The sequence below is a fragment of the Desmodus rotundus genome, chromosome 7 (genome assembly GCF_022682495.2).
Source record: "Desmodus rotundus isolate HL8 chromosome 7, HLdesRot8A.1, whole genome shotgun sequence".
NCBI lineage: Eukaryota > Metazoa > Chordata > Mammalia > Chiroptera > Phyllostomidae > Desmodus > Desmodus rotundus.
The window spans coordinates 127805431-127828726 of NC_071393.1; the positions used below are offsets into that span (position 1 = coordinate 127805431).

At 47.7% G+C, this 23296-nt stretch overlaps 1 protein-coding gene across 3 annotated transcripts in view; it reads right to left on the reverse strand.

The window, feature by feature from the left end:
* Positions 1-23296, reverse strand: part of TTC7B (tetratricopeptide repeat domain 7B) — a 215390-nt gene that overhangs the window by 124983 nt on the left and 67111 nt on the right. For all 3 annotated transcript variants that reach the window (XM_053928133.2, XM_053928134.2, XM_053928135.2), the window contains exon 6: positions 3274-3352. In XM_053928133.2, the coding sequence (XP_053784108.1) occupies positions 3274-3352 (79 nt within the window). The remainder of the gene's footprint in view (positions 1-3273; positions 3353-23296) is intronic.

Sequence of the window (23296 nt, forward strand, 5' to 3'; positions counted from 1 at the left end):
ACTTACTATTTTCCATATGCACAACTGTAAACCTATGTTTGCCCCACCCTGTACGCATTTAAGTTTCCTCTGAGGACTCCCACACACACCTTTGGTCGAGCACTCAAAGGATTACAAACGGTTTAACTTAGGTCAGGTGAGGACCTTCACCCCAGATCAAAGGTCTGCTCCCCCCACATTAACACGGACCAGTTACCAACCGAGAACGTCCAGGGCGGCTCCAGGCCCCTCCCCCTGGACTGGAGGAGCCTCTTCACTGTAATTCTCAGAAAAAGAATAAAAATATCAAAGAAACCTGTCTTCCTTCCTAAGTATCTATTCAGAATCCTACCTTACAGGACTTTTATAAGTTCAAATACATTCACTCAAAAGTCATAAACCTTATAATGAAAGATACTCTCTAATTCTGAAAAATAACACTGAAGTAAGCAGCAGGCAGACCCCTACAGTGTATTTAACACACTCACTCCTTTCAGTGAGAAAAAACATCCATTTCCTTAATGAATCAATATATATTTTTGAGAGTCAACAATATGAACAAATGATCTATATTTAAGCAATTTTGAAAGCCTGGCCTTTACAATGTGCTTTTAAAATAATTATAAGAACATTTGTCAATACAAGGTCTGTCCAGAAGGTACCCAGCCATGTAATATGAAAAATAGAGACATTTACTGAAGAAGATACAAGCTATAAGAAACATTGTACATAGGACAATGATGTCTCAGTCCCCTTCCAAGTAGGCACCCTGGGACCTCACACAGTTCTCCCAGTCACCATCAGCTGCCCCATAGTGTTTTCCTGAATCTCATCCATGGTCTGAAATCTCTTCTCTTTCAAAGGTGATTTTAGTTTTGGGAAAAGCCAGAAGTCACAGGGCACCAAATCCGAGCTGGAGAGGGGCTGAGTCACCTGGACGATTTGAAGTTCCACCAGAAAACCCTGCCCGAGTGGACAGGTTGTCGGATCGAGCTGCCAATCACCGGTTGCCCACAGCTGTGGCCTTCTGAGTCATCCAAATAGTTTCCGTGGGGGAATGTTCAAGCTTAATGCAAAATCTGATACAGATTTGTGACTCTACTGACTCAGTCATTTTGAATGTGACAGCCACGTCATACACATAGTACGAACTCTACCACCCCCACTGACTGGTACAGTGAAGTCGTCATTGTTTACACGTGTGCATTCCAGTCTGCTCTCCTCGGCTGCCAGGTTACACAGATGTCGTGTAAACCATCACTCTTTATATTAACAGTGGCTGGACTTTTTCGGGACAGACCTTGTATAATCACTTGCTTACATTGTGCTTCCAAAGCTTGGAAGACGGTGTTCTTACTGACCAGTTGAAAAGTTGTATGGAATGTTGGGAATAGATCAATTTGAGGAGAAAGGCAACAATTTTTATCCATATTTTTGCAAAATATCAACTTGTTTGAACTTCTTAAGGCACGTATAAAATCACATCAAAATGTAAATAAATATTGAAGACCAAAAGAGCTGTTGGGGGGTGTGTGTGTGTGTGTGTGAGAGAGAGAGAGAAATCTGTCTTCTCTCACCACCCCTCCCCGTATTCTAGGAAAGCCTGTAGTTCAGCCATCTGGCCCCTCGAGCCCTATATCTGCAGATAAAACTCTGGACACACAAAAAGGAAGGCCCAGCCTCGTCTTCCATGACAAGCACCCATTTGCCTTGCCCAACCGCATACTGTCCCACAGTATTCAAAGGACCCACCATAAAGGGAGGACCACAGCACCAATGACAAAAGACACTGCAATCTTGCATGGGGTTGCTACATCAACGGTGACAGGTGGCATCTGCCTGCTTCCAGTTAGCACCAGGCCTTTATCCAAACACTCACGCACTGGCTGCGGCTCTGAAGGGCAAGCTATGAAGGTGTAGTTAAAGAAGTCCCCCCAGAAAGGAAAGTGAAGGGTTTAAAAAGGAAGAGGGAGAACTCAACTCAATAGGAGAGCCAAGCGGATGACCAACCAGTTTATTTAACTTGATTTTATATTTATCTTCTAAGTTTTATGGTGAGTATCATTAGTTGGACAGCTAGGTACTGGCTGCTCAGGGTCTGATCTGCTTTGCTCTGTCTGGGTTATATATGAATCATCAGCAATGGTGTCCGGGAGGCCTTACATTCTACCTGCCTTACTGGACCCGTTTCTGGTGTTCCGACAGAGAGCACCACTGAGAGGTGACTGAAAAGATGCCCTGCGCCAGTAGCCATCGGGGAAAGGTAAATCACAACCACAATGAGACTTCACACCCACTAGGGTGGCTGCAGCTGAAAAGACAGATAATAACAAATGCTGTCCAGGATGAGAAAAGATGGAATCTTTATAACTTCTGGCGAGAATGTGAAATGGTGCAACTGCTTTGGAAACCAGTCTGGCAGTCCCTCCAAGTGTTAAAAGTAGAGTCACCACGGGACCCAGCAATGCCACCCTCAGGTACACGCCCAACAACAATGAGCGCATGAATCCCTGTAAGACCTTGCGTAAGAATGTTCACAGCGGCATTATTCACAACGGCCAAAAAGTGAAACAACCCAAATGTCCATCGACTAATAAATAGGTATGTGAAATGTGTTATATCCACACAATGGACTATTATTTGGTAATAATAAAAAGGAAAGAAATATTGGTACAGGCTACAACATGGACGAACCTTAAAAACATTATCCAAAGTAAAGGAAGCCAGTCACAAAAAGAACACATATTGTCTAATTCCACGTAGAGGAAATATCCAAAACAGGCAAATCCAGAGAGACAGAAAGTAAATCAGTGGTTGCCAGGGGCTGGGTATGAGGAGAATGGAGACTGACTACTAATGGGTATGGAGCTTCTTTTCCGGGTGATGAAATGTTTTGAAATTAAATATTAGTGACGGCTGAACAAACCCTCGCATAGACTAAAAAACACTGACTGCAAATGGGTGAATTCTATGGTATGTAAACCATATCGTTTTTTAAAAGATTTTATTTATTTATTTTTAGAGAGGGGAAGGGAGAAAGAGAGGGAGAGAAACATCAATGTGTGGTTGCCTCTTGCGCGCCCCCTACTGGGGACCGGGCCCAAAACCCAGGCATGTGTCCAGACTGGGAATCGAATCGGCAACCCATTGGTTCGCAGGCTGGCACTCAATCCACTGAGCCACACCAGCCAGGGCTGTAGACTATATCTAAATAATACATATGAGAGAGAGAGAGAGAGAGAGAGAGAGGGAGTGAGGGATCAGTTCCTCAATCAAGTCAGCAGTCACACTTACCATCCGCAGGTTTTGAGTCGTTCTCGTTTCCACCGCTCTGAGGAGCTCTCTGAATCTCCCGACTCCTCTTGTCAAGTTCCTGTGTGCGCACAGAATGGACAGGGTCTCCATCTGGTGTGCATTCGTGTTAAATATTTTATACACATAGCTCCATGCGCTTTGTCTACATAAGAGCTATTGGCTAGATTTTAAGCAAACAATTATTCTGAACGCGTCTGTCCATCTTTGTTCAAATCTCAAAAATGTGACCTGGGACTGATGGGTTTTTGTGCTCCCACAACCAAATTTTCTCAAGAAAACAAAAGTTGGGAACTCAGTTCTGAGGTTCCCCCCTCTGGCCCCCAAAGCAAGATATCTTGCAAGAGTCTACCTTCACCCCTACAATGGCTCTGCGGTTCTCCTGCTCTGTTCAGTGAATCTGAATCTGTCTTTCCACCTCAAAGGCGGGTGGCAAATGGGGAAGAGGAATATCCACAAGGCACACTGCATGCAACGTGGGGAAAGGCTTCTTGTAACTTGTAATTTTTGTGGGCAAGACAGAGATCAAAGGTGTGAAAAGTGAGGGGCTCCACCAAGCAACCACTCCGCATCTCTGAGACCATAAATCACCACCCCATAAATCCACCAAACCACCCCTCCTCCCCCAACCCTGCAGAGAAGCAAGGGTCGAAGGCCCCTTCTGTCAGCAACTGCATGAACACAGAAGCTGGGCTGCCTGGCTATGCTTGAAACACCTCTCATCTTGTTGCCCCGCACGCCTCACAGAGACATGTTTGCTGACACATTTCCTTAAGGGACAAATGGTTCTTTGGTAACATCCTGGTCAATACATCCAGGCCCCACTTGTCCTCTCCGAAAGCCGGCAGCTCAGCCGGCGGCACTTCCGCGCCGGTCCCTTTACATTGAGCGCTGCTACCACCTATGACAGAACTCGGGGATATTTATAACCTGCTCATTAGAACACGTCTCATCTTTCCAGAGCGCCGCAGAGCGGGTCAGCCGGTGCAAACCTGTCAGCCAGCCCTGCAGGCTGTGGCAGGTGCTCCAGGCATTTGGCTCTCTTCTTGGATGACATTTTAAATTGCACAAAGGTATTAAATCAAACTGAATGTGGGTTCTGTATGTTACAGACACTCACAAGGGCTATTAATTCGTCTCTTACACCGACACGACATCCCAGAGCTCTCATTCACAAGAGCAGCCCCAGAACCTAGGTAAGAGTTTATTGGCACAGGTACATAAATACTCCCGTATTCCTCTCCCCCACACGTATCAGGTGATAGTAGATCAGAGAGCTTTACGATGGCATAAAAAGAGAAGCTTGTGCTCAGGACACCAGACAGCGCTAAAGGAAACCTAACAGCGACACGAATAAAAATTAGGTAATAGGCCCTGGGACGTGCAATCTACTTCGCTCTTCCCTTCATTGGCTTTTATGGGAGCTGTGTTCGCAGGCAACAAAGCACATTCGCTGTGGACCGAAGCTCGGTTCTCTCAGGTAGCGTGGGGGGAAGGAAACAGTGACAGCTAACAACACATGGACGGGTAGGACGGAGTAGTCTGATTTCATTCTAGGACCACAGATTAAGCTCCTGTGATGCATGATGTACGGCAGGAACGGCATTCTGACCTGTACGAAACGGTGGGACGGAGGCACCATGACTGGAGACCCAGGCTTCAAGGGCTGGAAACGGAGGTTTGAACGGGCAGTTTCAAATCTAAATCCTGTAGCTCGGGGGAGGCTCCGAGATAGGAACTGGCCATTCAGAATGTGCCCTCCTTGCGTAAGGAGTTACTTATCCAGGCACAGAGGCACAGAAGCACAGAGTATTCTAGCTGTGAATGACCTAACACAGCCAGTCCTTGTGGCACAGAAGCCACACGGCTTGCTCAGGTTCACAGACCGGGCAAGAGCGAGCCAGGAGCTCTGTCACCTTCCTGGGCAAAAGAAATGTAAGTCCTCAAGCTGAAGTGCAACTCTAGGAGAAAGGACAAAATGCAAATGCAAGAGCTCAGGTCTCTGTTCTGTGTCATTAGTATGCAAATTACTTAATATACATACATAGTACAAATTACATGCATTCAGTGATCACAGTAATGAGATACTCCTAGCAATGAGCTCACAACTGGAAAAGAAAATCCACTGGCCCAGGTGAAGCAGTCCAGTGTCCGAGTCTAATGCCTCTGCTACCTTAAAGAGAAAGGAGGGATGAATTCATCTCCCCTCAAAGGTGCAGGGTGGCTTCTCCCGTGCAGGACTGAGGCCCTCTGGTGGACGACTGGGGGAAGTCTTCGGGACCGAAGGGATGCCCACACATCCTAAGGCAAAACCAGCCACAACCGAGGGCGTATTCCCAAAGCACTGACATTACCTTGGAAGCAGATACAAGTTTTTCTTGAACCGCTTCTAGTTTATTTCTAGAGAGAGTTAGGATTCAGAATCAACTCCCCCCACAAACTGGGAGGCACCTTGCTCGTAAACAAAGGGCCTCCAGTAACCAAGGTCTGTCTCAGCAGACCTAGGGCCGTGCTGGTCACAGGAGCTGCGGCCACAGCCCCGAGGCCGGCTGTCCCACCACAGATGGATGTGACAGCAGGAGGAAGGAGGAACTAAAGGTGAAAGACTGTGCATTTTAAATATTAGAAAAAGAAAAAGTATCCCCAAAGCAAAAACATTCAATTCTCGACGCCTACACCATTCGCACATTTTTTAGCCACATAATTTTATTCAACCAAGCACTTTCACTGTTGATGTAGAAAAAAAAATGTTTTTAAATCTGGATGGATCATCGTGATAGAAAGGAACAAAAAAGGAAATTAACTTGCAAGAATTACAATCTAAATGCTATGAAATAACCCAATCTGAGGGAAATAAACAAAAGCCACACGACTCCTTTCGTGTCTCTGAACTATTAGTTTATTCTGAAAATCTTGAGATTCATCAACTATCTGGGAGGAACTGTTGCTTAAAATTCCCACTCCAAAATGAAGAGAAGAGAGCCACGGGGTCTCCCTGGTTTTGAGGGTTTCCACGGACCTTTGACATGAGGTCATTTATTCCATTTCATCACCCTTGGCGGAGTAGCACGATGTCAGAATTCATTATGGTAAACTACTCTCAAAACGAGCAGCAGGTGCTTTGGCAAGCTGTCAGAACTCGGGGTTCACCTCCTGCACCTTGCTTCGGCCAGCTTCCTGAGCTGGGTGCATTTCTGTCCATGCCAAACGGTTTCCATACAGCTCGGTCGTGACGGAGGAGAAAGGGCCAGCGAGTCCCTGAACACCAGTTGGTGGTTCAGCCTGGCAAACAGGTGAAATCCCACTTTCCTTCTCCAACATAGCTGCCTGCCCCCAGCCCAGCAGGGTGAGCTCAGGCCTTGCTCTGGGCAAACCCAGGCAACCTACTGCTCCGAAAGCCCACTCACTCGCCATGGGGGCACATTCTTCTTCCCCCTTGACCCACTTCCACTTTTTTCTTCTCTCCTCCCTTTTCTACCAGGTTTCATCGGCCTCTTTCTGAATCTCTTCCTTCCAGGGCTTGTCTGCTGGCCCTTAGGTCAGTGCAAAAGCGTGACTTCGTGCTGACACTGGCCAGCACACGGCTTGCCTCTTGCCCCCCTGCAATTTACATTCTATGGACAAGTCTACAGAGGTGCCTGGCTCTGTCCTACGACTCTGAACCACAGTCTCAGCTCGTGAACACTGTCACCCGGGCTGCTGTGCCGGCACACCAAGGGGGAAATGAATATGGGAAGGAAGCCAAAGCTCCCAAATCCAACTCAAAGTGGAAAACTCAGAGACTGAGAACCACGTCACCTCCTGACGGGTGGCTGCTTCAACGGCAAGCTCAAGATAGTGTTTTGCTCTTTCTCTTTTCATTCCTTCCGAGTAAGATGGGAAAATACAATTCTTCCCCTTACCTTATCCTTCCAAGTTATCTTCTGGCCTCACACTTTGGCCCAGGCCAGCAGGACATTTCAATATCAGCCGTCACTGGTATGCACACTCCACGTTCTGAAGTGAATAAAATACTTTTTGTACTGGATGTCATATCCCCAGGTAATAAGGAAAAGGTGCCCTCTGAGAGTATGTTCTGTATTTTTTTTTTTTTCCTTCTCTGTGGTTGCGAACTTTATAACTGAAGGTCAATGACAACACGTCAACACAATAGGTCTCTTAGAGCTAAGAAATCCTCTGGCTTTTCGCATGATTCCGTATCAAGTCCCAGGCCTGTCCCTGAGGAGACACTGGTGAACAAAGGCGCCATCCCTGCCTCAGGGGGCTTAGATGGCTTCCCATCCCCCATAAGAACGCAAGCGCCCTGAGGACCAAGTTCTTGGTTTTGCTCGCTGGCATGTCCCAAGTCCCTCAGTCAGAGGCTGGCACACAGGGAGTGCCCCATCAACATTCATGGAATGAGTGGAATTCAGAACTACTATGAGCACAGGAACCAAGACCACGAGGGGATACATTTTCCACCTGTTCTCGTCCCCTTCTCTCTCCCCGAGTACGACTGGCAGGCAGTAGAGCCAAGCACCCGCTTAAACAGAACACACCTCCTGTGTCCTCAGCGGCTTTGCAGCGCGGGCGCCACCGGTACCCAGTGACAGTGGCCCTGGGCCGGCCAGGCCTGACAGCTTCCAGGCAGCCACGTGGATAATGAGGGTTGTCCAGACATCTCAGGGAAAGCTTCCGAAGGAACTTTAAGCCATTCTTCGAGACCCGGGCCAAAGGCTACCCTTGGGAACCTTCCCCCAGCTTCTGCAGGAAGATGGAGGCACTCATCCCGCCTGCTGCCCACCAGTCTGCAGGGACTTGGAGCCTACGTGGCCCTCAACACACTGAGTTCTGTGTTTGCGTCTGTCCTCCCACTGAACCGTGACGCCCTCGGGAGCACGGGCCCCCTATGTACCCACCTCTCCACATCCCAATGCCTCACAGAGACAGCCAGGCACCCGGAGACACTTGGTAAGCTGTGCACCAGCCCCCAAAAGAAAAGAGTGAGCCCAGCCTTATGTTCTGAAATCCCTTTCCCGTTCTCTTTGCTGAAAAGAGTTTCCTTGATCACCAAGGCAACAAGTAAAGCAGATGCGTCTTACGGCGTGAGATGGGCCCGTCAGTATTTGCACGTTGTCTCCACAGAAAACCCTAGAAAAACAGGACTCTCTGGTGCATCTCTGGGTCCTTCCCTCTTAGTTCTCAAGCTTGGGAGCTGCTTCCCCTGCATTTATATAACTGTTAGTAACATCTCTTTGGAAAACTCTGAAATGAAAACCAGATATCCCGGCCTGGGAAGGGGGAGAAGAAAAAGACATCCGTCACAGTCCAAAGGACACTTCTGGCAGGCTGTCAGGGAGCTGTTTTTCCCAGAATGGGCTCCGGCTCCTGTTCCCTGTGTACACACTCTTCACCTCGTATCCAATGACATGCATTTGTGAAGACAGATGGCTTGCTGCACTCAGGGGCCAGGGATCAAACCCACAACCTTGGCCTCGTTAACAAGGACTCTCTCTGATCCTCGGGGCAAGCCAGCTGCAGCCTAGATATAGCGACGGAGGGTGTGACCACTGTCCACGCTGGGATGTGAACAAGCAGGCAAAGCTTCCGCAAGTCTCATTTCAAACCTAATGAGAGTTGTACTAGGCTTAACAACATTTTTTTTTGACTACCTCAGCAATGGAGGCTTCCTCGTGACAAAAGTCAAGGACACTGGGCGTTGGGGTCAGCCGGCGGTGGCAGGCAGCTCACGGGCAGGCTCTGCCCCCAGGTATGAGTCCAAAAAGGCACAGAGAGCCTGCTGGGGGTCAGACAGGGACATGCAAACAGGTCCTTCCGACGTGGCATGTGGAAGGCCTGCGGATGAAAGCTGGACAAACTGCCCCAGGGGCTCACCCGCTGGCTGTCCCTTCCCGCTCACCCGAACCCCGAGTCTCTGAGGAAGAAGAAATTGAGACAGGCTCGCCCGGTCTCATGTCCTCCCTCCTTTCCACCCTTTGGGAATGAGTCAAAGGGTATCAATTCTCATTCACAAAATGCATGGCGAGGGCCTACTGTGCACAGGGGAGGCAACAGTGGGCCAGCCAGCAAATGTGCCTCCTCGTGGGCTTGGGATGATGCTCGACTGGACCCTGGAAGCCAAACAGTACGGGACACAGTTGGACTCGTCAGTCTAATAATACGCTTTCGACAGACAAAGCCAGGATCTAGCACATAAGGAAGGGCTGCCCTTCAGCGTATTCACCCGGAAACCCATATCCTCATCTACAGACCTCAACTTAGATGAAACCGCACAGGGACTGTGGAGCCAGACTGCACGGGCTCACGTCCACGCTTTGCAACTCGCCAGCTGTTGGTCTTGGGGGAAATGCCTGTACCTCGGTTTCCTCATCTGTAAAATGGCGGTAACAAATGTACCCACCGCACAGATTGGTTGCAAGAATTAAATGAGTTAATACATGTAGTAACGGCTTTTTCGGTGTTTGCCTTTATTACTACTATTATCCTCAAAACTTTGCCATTGCTCAGTTTTGGAACTCTGGCATCTATCTTCCAGTCAATTTATAGCACATGAAAGTCTGTTTCACTTCCTTGGAGGCATTTGATTTTAAAGGAAAAATAAAAGGTGTTCCCTGATTGGACTCATTCCTTCACCTTGCTTTTTATTGAAAGCCTATCGTGTCCTCAATAACAAAAGACAGCTGATGTCAGGTGAGGATAGAAAAATGCCCTTTCCATGGGACCCTGTGGCCCTTCTCCCAGGAAATGGTGGTGACACCTCCTGAGAGTGCCGGTGACCTTGGGGAGGAGTGCGAGTCTCCACCACAGGCCCCGGGGCCAAACGCAACACTGATGAGTAGAGGCATTGAAGGTGTGGGCCACCGAATCTTTCTTGTTCTACCTCAGTCAATAGAGCTAACACGGGAGACTGTTCTGAGTCAATCAATGGGCCAGGCCACAGTCGAACACGTGAACTTGGGCGGCTGAGCCACCAGCGGTGGTTTAAGTGGCTCAGACTGGTGGTTTGGTGGTTGAACAGCCAGGGTTTTATGAGAGTGTGACACAGAGCTGACAAGAGAAAGCTAAGCGCCAACATAACCTACTTCCTCCGAGGAACACGTGGGCTCCAGACCCAGCCCAAGCTGGAAGACAGGCACGTTTAGCGTGTGGCTGGGGCTGCGAATGACCCGCCTCAGACGCAGGGACACAGTGAACTACGTGGAGCACGATGAGCACCAGGCCAGTTCAATACGCATTCTACAAGCCAACGATCAAGTGGAAGAAAGGCAGTGGAGGAGGCAGAGACGGTCTGCTACCAAGACGACTTCAGATTAGTCAGTTCATACGGCAATGTCACGTGGACACAGGGACTTCCGACTGTCCTGTTTGTCCGGCCAACTGGGCTGTGCAGAGGGCGAGAGGCAGCGAGGACACCAAGGGGAAGGCAGTGCTTCCACACGCACCGCAGCTCTCGAGCTGAGGGTTAAGTGCAAGGGGAAGAGCACGGCGTTCACTTGCATGTCAACCAGCAGAAAGCAGAACTGCATCTCCAAAACAACCTCTGGGGACAATATTCCAAAAGCATGACCAAAAAAGTCCAAGGGACTTGTTTGTGGTTGTTCTTTTTTGAAGACCTTTAAATGCAGGGGTCACTGGTCCAAATGGCTTCAGGAGCCAAGCCGGCAGCAGGTGTGGGTGAGGAGAGGCTGGGAGGGGACCGGAAGTGGGGCAACCCCCAGCGTGGGGCTCAGGCCCGGGCCTGCCTGCAGGGCCCTATTCCAAACCAGGCCACTCAATCAGGAAAGAAGAGGCTTGGCTGGAAAACTGGTAAACAAAAGCCTCTGACATTGTTTGTGGGGAAACAAAGCAGTATTGCTTGGTCGGAGGTAGCATGGTACCGTTTGGGATTCTCACACATCCTCGTGAGTCACACCAGATAACGCACTGGGGCCTGGGAAAGAGCTGTAAGTGGGGAATTAAAAGAAGAAAAGGGTGAAGGGTGAGAGTGAACGTGAGAGGGAGGAGGAGGAAGGGAGAACGTTTCCACGTGTGAGGCGCGTGGAAACGTGGCAAAGGGCACACAAGCCGGACGCGAGGCGCACGCTGGGAAGTGCAAGGGCAAGGGCAGCAGACCTCGTCCCCCTGAGCCTGTGCCCTTGTCTGCACGGTGGGACTGATGCCTACTCCCAGCGCCTGAGCAAGAGGACCCCTGGAAAGCTGCTGGCCCCGTGCTCAAAATGATGTCAAACGTCCCATCGCCCGACCACCCGCCACCTCCCACCACCCGCCACCTCCCACCACCCGCCATCTGGCCCTCACTCCACAGATAAACATTAGCTGCGCAGAAGCCAAAAAGCAGCCACTGCTATGTTTGTGCATCTTTGGTTTAGCAGAAAATAGTGCAAAATCAGAACTGTTTTCTATCATGTACTATTGAAGCAGGGTGCAGCCAAGAGGAGGGCCCCAAGAAGGGATTTGTAATGGGGTCCAGGACTCAGGGTGTCCAGGAAATATTAGAAAAATGTATGTAGGACGTCCTCACCCCTACAGGCCTGAGCCAGGGGGGATGGGACACATGGAACAGGGCCATTCAGAGCTGTTTTGGGTAGCAAGAGCTTTGCAGCTAACCCCTGGCACAGTCATTTAACATATCTATAACCTTTAACTGGTTTCATGGATGTGTTAAGTAGCTGTGGCCCTGCTTTGAGCCAGGGAGATGGGAGTGACTTCCACCCAAGATGGGTCTGGGAAGCAACTCCCCCTGGTTACAGGGCCTGCGTGAGAGCTTGGAGATGATTGGCTCCATGCCATGGGGCCACACCTGCCCGGACTTACTGTGGCAGCCCAGTAAAGCTGGAAGAATATGGGGATGCTGGCAGGTGTAACTGACTGTAGGAGGAGTCGGAAATGGGGCTGCAAAGGAAGATGGGCACTGGGATTTAAACCTAGGCGTGGCAGCCATAGAAGGGGGAGGACCACAAGGTTTTGGGGGAGAAAGGAGTAGGCCATGCGGCTCTGAAGTAAATAGAGGGAACCACGAGGTTCTGAGGGAAAAGGAAGAGGGCCATGTGGTTCTGAAGTAAAAAGAGAGAGAACCACGAGGTTCTGAAATGGGGAAGGACCACAAGGTTTTGGGGGAGAAAGGAGTAGACCATGCGTTCTGAAGTAAATAGGGGGCCACACGGTTCTGGAGTGAATAGGAGAGAACCACGAGGTTCTGAGGGGAAAGGAAGAGGACCACGCAGTTCTGAAATGGGGAAAAGGACCACACGGTTCTGAAGGAGAGTAGAGAGGACCACGAGGTTTTGGAGTGCTTCTTTTTGCCACGCGGCTTAGGCAGCAGGAGAGACTTTGCCTGGAAGAAAAGGGGAGAAAGGACTCTTGCTGGTGGGCCATGAGAAGGTGCCACATGGCTTTGGATTAACTGGAGATCGCAGCAGCCACGCAGCTGATGGTGCCGGGAGCCTGAATCACGGACTTCTACTTCCTTTCCTGAGACACGGTACCCCGGACTGGGCACAGGGAGAGGGAAGGACTGTGCATCTGTGGGCATTCTAAAGGACTTTAGTATCTTATTGAAGACATTAAGCCATCACTCTAAGTCTGTGTAACTTTTAAATAAACAATTCCTTTCCTTTGCACCAGTCTCTGGCATTGAGAGACGTCTTTCCTCTGGCGGCGGGCATTTCGAACCTAGCAGGTGGGCGTGGGGGGAAGGAACCTCCAGAGACAGAAAGGGGGGATCCTTTCTGTAATAATTTATCGTGAACCACCCCCTGCCCTGCTCTGTAACAGTTTTTGGCAACCACAAAGGGATAATAGTTGCCTGTGGCTGACCGACCCCCTCAGGTGTGGGAGAGTGAGACTTCGGAGTTTTCCCAGTCTCTAAGAATTTCTCTGCACTCCTGAGAGCATCGGCCACCTAATCACGCCCGGAAAGGTGAAAAGGAAACGAAACGGAGCAGGGAAGTGAGCACTGCTTCGGGATAATGGAGTTGTGGGTGATGGTTTGGTTGGTGTGCTGCTCCCAGTTACTATGCTGCTTCCAGGCTGCCCCTGGCTGCTCACTTACAGGTTCGGTGAGCCCAGGTGGCACTAAGGGAACTTGTACTCAGGTGTGGGGAGGAAGCAAGCCCCTATGCTCTGTAAGCCGAGCCTGCATGAGTGCTGGGGATTGGATACCAAGTCATGTGGGTGCGTCACCATTTTGGGTAAAGTGGAGGATGAGCCACGTGAGTGCCCCACCGTGGAGGACGGGTCAACCTTGTGCATCTCCATCTTGGATGATGAGTCACCTGAGAGTTCTGCCACCTTGGAACTGGACAAGGTGGTGGGCTCAGGGTTGTCTTCAGATTATGGGCTGTGTGTTGCTGCTGTGTGGGCACTGCACCAGTCAGGTTCTCTGTGCTACTGGCTCTGATAGGGAAAGCTCTGGTTCTGTAGGTCATGGACTGGGGTCCAAGGGTGACCATCTGATTTATAGGGTGTTTGCAAGGTCTAATCTTCAGAAAGCTGCAGGATATCCCTGTGAATTTAGGGACTTTTAGTGGAAGGTGCCTGCAGTGATAGGGACTTTTGGTTGCCGGATACTGAGTTTAACTACTGAGTTTAAGTATAGTCCTTCCCAGTGTGGGAAAGGAGCAGGGATTAAAAGGGAATGGGCAAAATCTGGACGGGCAAAAATATGTAGAAAGGTTGTGAAAGTTTTAAACCTGGAGGAAAGGAAACCTCAGCTACTTGGTTTTTTTTTTGGTTTTATGGGAATGTAGTTTCATTTTGGTTATGTTTCTGATCAGAAACCCCCTATACCTGAAGACCCATATAGGGTCACCTGAAGACCTGTTTAGGGTCACTTGTAACCGGTTGGGGAGAATGCGTTTGCCACTCGGGACCCAGGAAGGGTCATTTGGGCCTGATAAGTGTTTCAGCCTGAGGCAAAGGAGCATGTCTCTACCAAGAGACCGGACCTGAAGGGCATGTCTGTGCCACTGGTTGTGTTTCTGATCAGAAACCCCCTGTACCTGAAGTCCTAGTTAAGGTCACCTGAAGACCTGTTTAGGGTCACCTGAAGACCTGGCTAAGGTCACCTGAAGACCTAGTTAGGGTCACCTGTAACCGGCTGGGGAGAATGCCTTTGCCACTGAGGACCCAGGAAGGGTCATTTGGGCCTGATAAGTGTTTCAGCCTGAGGCAAAGGAGCATGTCTCTGCCAAGAGACCGGACCTGAAGGGCATGAAAGATTTGGAAAGAAATTATATGGGGTTAGTAATGGAAGGTATAAGGCATGGAGATGCAATCTTGGTGAATATCAGAAGGGAAAGGATTTTCCATCGTACTTGGTATTTTTCTCCCTTCCTGATCCCTCCAGAACTTGGCATTCTGAAGGAGTAAGTAATGACATAAGGTTTCTTTGCATAAATCCATTAAGACCAGTCATTAATGGTGGTTTGTTAACTGGTACTTTGACTGGAATGTCACGCCTGAAGGAGGCATGTCTGGGTTCTGGTCGTCACCAGGAAGCCCTGAGGAACTGGGATTGACTTGTGAAGCTAGCAAAAGCCCACAGGAAGAAGCCTGGTACCTTGGTTGGTTGTGCGGTTCGTGGCAGTCTTTCCAGGGAAGGAACGAAGGTTGCTTTCCTGAAAGATGGCTAAAAAGGAACCTGTAGGCACAACAGAAGCCTCAAGGATTTGAGGGAAATGACTGGTACAGGCAAAGCCAGGTGGCGGATGTGTGGCTCTGCTTCTGTGCCCCAAGGGGCAGACTGAAAAGTCAGTCTAAAGGTTCCCTGTGTGAGTTCCAGCAAAGCGAACTTAAAGATCATAGGTGATCCAGGCTGCTCTTGGTGTGTTTATGCAAATAAACAGGCAAAATTAAAAGTTGGACTCAAAGTAGTCACTTTAATAACAAGGGTGATCTTAAGGAGAAAAATCGTGGTCTAAGGAAAATCACAATGCTCAGTATTGGATATCGGAATCGTGCAGCTAACTGTCTTGGAAGTTTGCTTTCATTTGAAAGTTGAAACTGGGTTTGTAACATCACCAAAAATGCTCAATTCACAGGCACGAAGGACCTGTCAAATTGCCATTGTTAGATGTCATTGCAGCAAGGACCTTGCAACTGAATGTCTTCCCAAAAGACAGTCTTGCAGGCACAGAGAGTGGTTTGGGGATTGTTGAGTGAATTAACCTGTGTGTTCTTCCTTCTGTTTTCATAGGGCGTATGCCTATGACCTCATTACCTGAGAGAATTGATTGCAATATAGGCCTCACTTAAGGAGCCCACCTTCATCATCGCCCCCTGAGACTCAACGGTTTGGTTGAACTAGGTGGTTGGGTTGGTGAAGGGTTCGGGCGGTCTGTGGGCTTCACTTCAGAGCTGATGTTCCCCTTTCTGTCCAAACAGCCTGGACAGAAAGGGCCCAGGAATCTGAAAGGAGGGAAATCCTGATATATTCCCCTCAGCTGAGTGAAGTGTAGTGAGCCACAAGGGTTTTGGATAGGTGTAGCATGCTTGTACACCTTCCTCCAGATAAGCCATTCTTTACCTAGGTGCCTACCTTTGTTATTCAGTGATTATGATTTAATTGTGCCTTCCAACTCTCTTGCCAAATCTGTCACCTCCAGAATACAACGAGGATGCCAGCTGTCCAGTAACGCCAGCCTTTGGACACCGAGCCTGCAACTTCGCAGTGACAGCCAACTGACTTGGATTCTGTGAGGTCCTTCCCCTTACAGGAAGGGCTCCCTCCGTGCTGCACCCCCTTTCAGGGTACCACTGACCCAAGGTTAGGTAGGACGACATCCATGTCCAGCTGGAAGCAGTTACAAGTCGACGAGACCTTCGTCCATTGTCCTTTATATGATTATAAAGTGGTTGTAAATCTGAAAGGAGGGATTGAAACAGGGTGAAGCCAAGAGGAGGGCCCCAAGAAGGGATTTGTAATGGGGTCCAGGACTCAGGGTGTCCAGGAAATATTAGAAAAATGTATGTAGGATGTCCTCACCCCTACAGGCCTGAGCCAGCGGGGATGGGACACATGGAACAGGGCCATTTAGAGCTGTTTTGGGTAGCAAGAGCTTTGCAGCTAACCCCTGGCACAGTCATTTAACATATCTATAACCTTTAACTGGTTTCATGGATATGTTAAATAGCTGTGGCCCTGCTTTGAGCCAGGGAGATGGGAGTGACTTCCACCCAAGATGGGTCTAGGAAGCAACTCCCCCTGGTTACAGGGCCTGCGTGAGAGCTTGGAGATGATTGGCTCCACACCACAGGGCCACACCAGCCCGGACTTACTATGGCAGCCCAGTAAGGCTGGAAGAATACGGGGATGCTGGCAGGTGTAGCTGACTGTAGGAGGAGTCGCAAATGGGGCTGCAAAGGAAGATGGGCACTGGGATTTAAACCTAGGCGTGGCAGCCATAGAAAGGGGTAGACCACGCGGCTCTGAAGTGAAGAAGGAACCATGAGGTTCTGAGGGAAAAGGAAGAGGGTCATGTGGTTCTGAAGTAAAAAGAGAGAGAACCACGAGGTTCTGAGGGGAAAGGAAGAGGGTCATGTGGTTCTGAAGTAGGTAGAGGTCCACGCGGTTCTGATGAAGGGAAAGAGAGGATCACAAGGTTTTGGAGGAGAAGGGAGAGGATCAGGCAGCTTTGGTGAAGTGAAGAGAGGACCATGCGGTTCTGAAGGGAAAGGAGAGGACCATGTGGTTTTGGAGTGCTTCTTTTTGCCACGCGGCTTAAGCAGCAGAAGAGACTTTGCCTGGAAGAAAAGGGGAGAAAGGACTCTTGCTGGTGGGCCATGAGAAGGTGCCACATGGCTTTGGATTAACTGGAGATCGCAGCAGCCACACAGCTGATGGTGCCGGGAGCCTGAATCACCGACTTCTACTTCCTTTCCTGAGACATGGTACCCCGGACTGGGCACAGGGAGAGGGAAGGACTGTGCATCTGTGGGTATTCTAGAGGACTTTGGTATCTTATTGAAGACATTAAGCCATTACTCTAAGTCTGTGTAACTTTTAAATAAACAATTCCTTTCCTTTTCACCCGTCTCTGGCATTGAGAGACGTCTTTCCTCTGGCGGCGGGCATTTCGAACCTAGCAGGTGGGCGTGGACGGGGAGGAACCTCCAGAGACAGAAAGGGGGAATCCTTTCTGTAATAATTTATCGTGAACCACCCCCTGCCCTGCCCTGTAACAAGCAGAGAAATGGGTGCGCGTAAGAGGTTAGGACGAGCTTCCCAATCAAATTCTTTCATCCTGGCTGCTTTTATTTTGGTCCCACCCAGTGAAAATTCACAACCGGTCCTTCCGTGAGCTCGACCGCACTTATGCGCCCTCTGTACAAAAAAGCTTTGCTCGGCCCGTGAGCAGGGCAGATGGATCTGTGGGGTGACTTCTTAATTTGTTCGGGGGAAGCCCTTGAAGCCATCCACGAGAGCTGACATTTACCAACAAACCACCCAGAGGACAAAATAAAAGTTATTTTACTCTCTCGTCCAGAGAGTTGCCTACGACCTCAGGCTCCTTCTGCCCAGAGTCCGGAGTGGTCACGTGCGAGGGCAGAGTTAAGACAGCCTGGCCACAGACCTCGGCCCGCACGGCTGCTGCGAGGATTGCACGAGGTAGCATCATCACTCAGCAAATGTTAGCCCCCCCCCCACCCGTCATCATCTGCTGCGGAGACGACACTCACCAGCCCCCGGCCATCCCCCAGCCTGCTGCACCAGGCGGTTTTCCCCACAGCCTGGCGAGGCATGCTGGGCTTCAGGTCTTCAGCCTGCAGAGAGGGAGGCCACGTCCCAGAGAGGACTCAGGGCGCCAGGACTAGCACCGGGACCTCTTGGTCCCCGTGCAGGGACCCCTCCTGCCCTCTGCTGGGCATTGCTCCGTCCCATCTTTCATTGCCCCCCCCCTTCTTTTTTAACCTTGTTACACTGTATAAAATATAGATGCAGAAAGCCATAAATATATATATATATATATATATATATATATATATATATTGTTTAGGGAATTGTTATAAGGCAAACATCCTTGTAATAACCACCCAAGTTAAAAAAAAAAAAAACATTGTCACTCACCCCATCACACTTAACAGGCCCCTCCCTCCATCCAAAAGTAACTGACTGGAATTGCTTCATTCCATTTCCTTATGGCTCCATCACTCCTGCGTGCATCCCTGCGCTAGAGTTTCATCTTGCCTGCATCTTTCTTCTTGCATGTTGAATCTTGAAAATCTCTTTTAATCTACAGGTCCCCTTTCTACCTCTTTCTTTTCCTTAGAATCTGTCGGTTAAAGCAGCTGAACTGTTCGATCTGGAGAGCTTCCTGTGGCTGGAAAACTGCATAGCTGTGGGGCAGCCTGGTACATCCCTCTGGTCTCTGCATTTCTTGCAGGTGGCAGCTGGATTTTGGGGAGTGACCACTTCAAGTTTGGTCCCTTTGCTGGGCTTGGCCAGCGGCATGCTCATCCACCAGGAGGCAGATGGTGTCTAGTGACCACTCTTTCTGTCGCGGTAACAGCCCTCGGTGCTCAGTGATTAGACACATTCATTCACTGCGAGTTAATGAAATGGTAACATGCTAGTTCTTTCGCTGCGTGTTCATTTATTAGCTGGAATCATCTTATAGGGAGGTATTTTCATTTATCTACTATTTGGTTTTCTAGTTCATATAGCAAAGGTAGGATAAATGTCTGGTTCTTTTTACTTACTTTGATAGACACTAAGACACAGCTCACGAATTTAAACATATTTGATAAGTCTGTTGCACTTTTTATGCTTCTTGAAATTCGAATTGTCCCATATTTGGCCTGAATCCTTTTCACGTGACCCTGGAAATCCTTGACGGTTTCCTTGCAGTCTGGTGTGCACAGGTGTTCCAGGCTCATCTCACTCACTTCCTACTCCAGAGCTGGACTGAGGTTTCTTTTATTGAGAAAGGATTCTTCAGGATGGCAGTCTCGGCGCTAGGGATGGCCACTGCCGCTGAGTCGGCCACTGAGTCAGGCCTCCCTCCCCTGCCTCCCCCTCCTCCTCTTCCTTCTCTCTCTCTCTCTCTCTCTCTCTCTCTCTCACTCTCTCTCACACACACACACACGTATATACAGGGTGAGGAAAAACTAGGTTTACAGTTGTTCATATGGAAAACAATACTATAATTAATGAATAACAACACAAGAATACACTGTTTTGTGTGCACTCACAGCAGTAACCCGACTTCTGCTGCACGGTGTGTGTACACAGACCTGTGCCCTCAAACATTCACATACAGACAGACACACAGATACCAACGACTTCATACTGATATCTCCGACACAGTCATTCAGATTCCGGAATTCAGAGGTTTTCTACCTTAAATCTCTTTTGCCTTTCTCCCATTCCAAAAGTATTGGTTCTCAAGGACACAGGGGATAACAGAATTACAGCACTCTATAAGTATTCATTGTCTTTATTCTATGTTACAGGAAATGTTTCAGAATAGCAATACTAATGATACCATCACCATTATGATTTCTGGAAAGTCAAAAAACTTATCTTCTGCATTCACTATCAGCATTCTCCTTTTTTTTTTTAGAGGGGAAGGAAGGGAGAAAGGGAGAGAAACACTGCCTCTCGTACACACCCCGACTAGGGGCCGAACCTGCAACCCAGGGATAAGCCTGACAGGAACTCGAACCCATGACCTTTCAGTTTTCCAGACGGTGCTCCAACCAAGCGAGCCACGCCAGCCAGGGCTCCTTCTACTTTTTAATTTGAGATTAAATAAATTCTGTTATTTAATCATCTGATCTGTTATAAAACGTACAAAGAAACAGGAAAACGTGACCTATGCTCAGAAAAAGAAGACTCAATAAAAACTCCCTTGAGTGGGCCCACATGTGGGATTCAGACAAAGACTTCAAAGGAGCTGTCAGAGGTACGATCAAAGGATTAACAGAAACTGTGTTCAAAGATTAAAACAAAATAAGACGACAGTGACTAAACAAAGAGGGAATATCAACGGAGAAACAGAAACCAAATGGAGACTGTAGAGTTAAAAAGTGTAACTCAAGTAGAAAACTCCCTAAATGAGCTCAACGACAGTCTCTGAGACAGCAGAAAAATCACTGAGCTTAAAGGCAGACGAATACAAATGACCCAATCCAAAGAACAGAGAGAAAAAGGACTGAAGGAAACCAGAGACATAAAACTGTTACAGTGCTGAAAGACAACCACACCTTGAAGGTGATAACTGAAAAATAATCGCGTACAGGGGAACAGCAACAAGATTAACAGGGACCTCTAATCGGACACAGTGGAAGACACACTCAAAGTGATTAAAGGAACTTTAGGTGCAACTGCCATCCAAAAAGAAGGCAAAACAAAGACACTACCAAGGAAACAACAAGTGAGAGGATGAGTAGCTACAGACGTGGCCGGCACAGAAAGCTACAGGAAGACCCCCAGACTACAAGGCAATGACAGCGAGGGAAACTGGGAGCCACAGTAATCCACTAACAAAATACCAGACGTGTAAATACGAGGGTAAACATAAATAGTGTACAAATACACCAGTTTAAATATTTTCTTTTAATTCCTAACAAATAAGATTGTATTGATGTAAGGGAATAATTACTACACTGCACTGTGGTGTTTGTAACATACGGACATCAGCAGCACAAAGAAGGGAGGAAATGAGGCCACATTAGAGCCACACTGTGCGCCTCACGGAAATTAAGTCAGTACTAACCTGAGGCAGGTTGTGACCAGCTAAGAGGTACCCTGTAATTCACAGAGAAATCACCATAAAAATACTTCAAAAAATAAAATAGGAAAAAATCAACAGAGGAATTAAAATGCAATACCAAAAAAGCTTTTTTTTTTTTTACACAAAAGAGGGCAACAGGGAGGAACAAAGACTCGAAAAAGAGAGGAGGCATGTGAAAAACGAACAGCAAAATGGCAGATGCAAATCCAACCACGCCAACAGCCGTAGCGAGCGTGACCGGATTGAACACTCCAATCAAAAGTATCTATATGGGGTAAAAAAGCAAGATCCAACTGCATGCTGTCCGTAACAGACCGATGAGGTCCTTTAATCCAGAGACACAAGTGGGTGGAAAGTAAAAGGAGAAAAAAGACATACTATGTAGACAGTAACCTCAAGGAAGCGGGAGTGGCTACAGTAATATCGGAAAAGACACTCTGTAAGGGAGGAAATACCACCAGAGACAAAGAGGCATCTCTAAAAAACTTACAGCTCACGTGGTATTTAGTGGGGAAAGGCTGAATGCTTTCTCTCCGGGATCGGGGGGAGTAAGATTAAGTTGTCTGCTCTCCCCACCTGCATTTAGCATGGCATTGGAGGTTCTTGAAAGCGCAACGAGGCAACTGATAGAAATAAAAGATCCGTGGAGAAAGGAGAAAGTAAAACTGTTTCCATTCACAGATGACATGATCCCACATGTAAGAATCCTAAGTGATCTATTCAGAAATTACAAGAACTAATCAGGGAGTTTAGCAAGGTTGCAGGATCAATATCCATATTTTAAAAAACCAACCAGTATTTCTTATACTAGCAAAAAATAATCTGAAAATAAAATCAGGAAAACAATTCAACTTACAACAGAAAATGAATAAAATACTCATCAAAAATTTAACAAAAAATTCGAAACCCATACAATCAAAACCACGAAACATTTTTGAGAGAAATTAAAGACCTAACTAGGGAGACCTTGGACCGGAAGGTTCCCTGCTGTTAATATGGCGATTCTCCCTGAACCGATCGAGGGATCGATCGCCTGCCGCCCTTATCAAATGCTGGAGGGCTTTTCCTGGTAGAAATTGACAAGATGATTCTAAAACATATATAGAAATGTTAAGGACTGAAAATACTCACAATAATTTTGAAAAAGAACAAAGCTAGAGGACTTACACCATCTAATTTTAAAACCTGCTATCGACCTATATATTCAGGACAGTATGGCACTGACTTAAGAATAGTGATATAAATTAATAAAACCAAACAGAGACTGCAGGAATAACTCTTTCCTTTAAGTTAATTAATTTTTTACTAATGTGTTAAGGAAATTTAGTAGGGAAGAAGAAGACTTTTCAACAAAGGGTGCTTGTATCTAGATGCCAAAAAGTAAGTAACTTAGGTCCTTACCTCATACCCTACACAATTGTTAACTCGAAATAGATTAGAGACCTACATGTAAAAGTCAAAACTATAAAACTCGTAGAAAAAAACATAAAAGAAAATCTTTGAGGTCTTAGATTTGGTAAAAATTTATGACACCAAGAGGAAAATCCACAAAAAGAAAAATTGAAAAATTGTATTTCCTTAAAATTAACTTTTCCTCTTTAAATGACACCATTAAAAACTAACACAAGCCATAAGCTGGCAGAAACTATTTGCAAATGCTGTATTTGTTGAAGAACTCGTATCCATAACGTATAAAGAACCCATAACTTGACAAATGACAATCCCACAGAAAGCAGGGCAAAACACTCCAACAGATGTTTCACCGCAGAAGATGTGAGAACACCTAGCAGGCACATAAAAAGTGACTGAACATCATGAATCATTGGAGAAATGCAAATTAAAATGACAACGAGACACCACTACGAACCCACTAGATTAGCTCTAATGTAAAACTGACAACGCCAGGTTCTGAAGAGAATGGAAAGAAACTGGAACTCATAAATGTAACACGGCACAGCCACTTTGGGAAACAGTTTGGCAGTTTCTTAAAAAGCTAAACGTGAGCTTATCACTGGACCCATCGATCCCACTCCTATGATTCCGTCCAAGGGAAACGAAAACAAACGTCTGCAAAGAAATTTGTAGGCAAATGTTCACAGCAGCATTATTTATAATAGCTATCCCAATGTTCATCAGTTAGGGAATGGATAATCCACTAAACGTTCAACAATTAGTGAATGGATAAACAAAATACAGTACATCCGTACAAGGAAATAACTACATAACAACAAAAAGGAAGGGCCTACGGAGACTCGCTACAATGTGGGTGA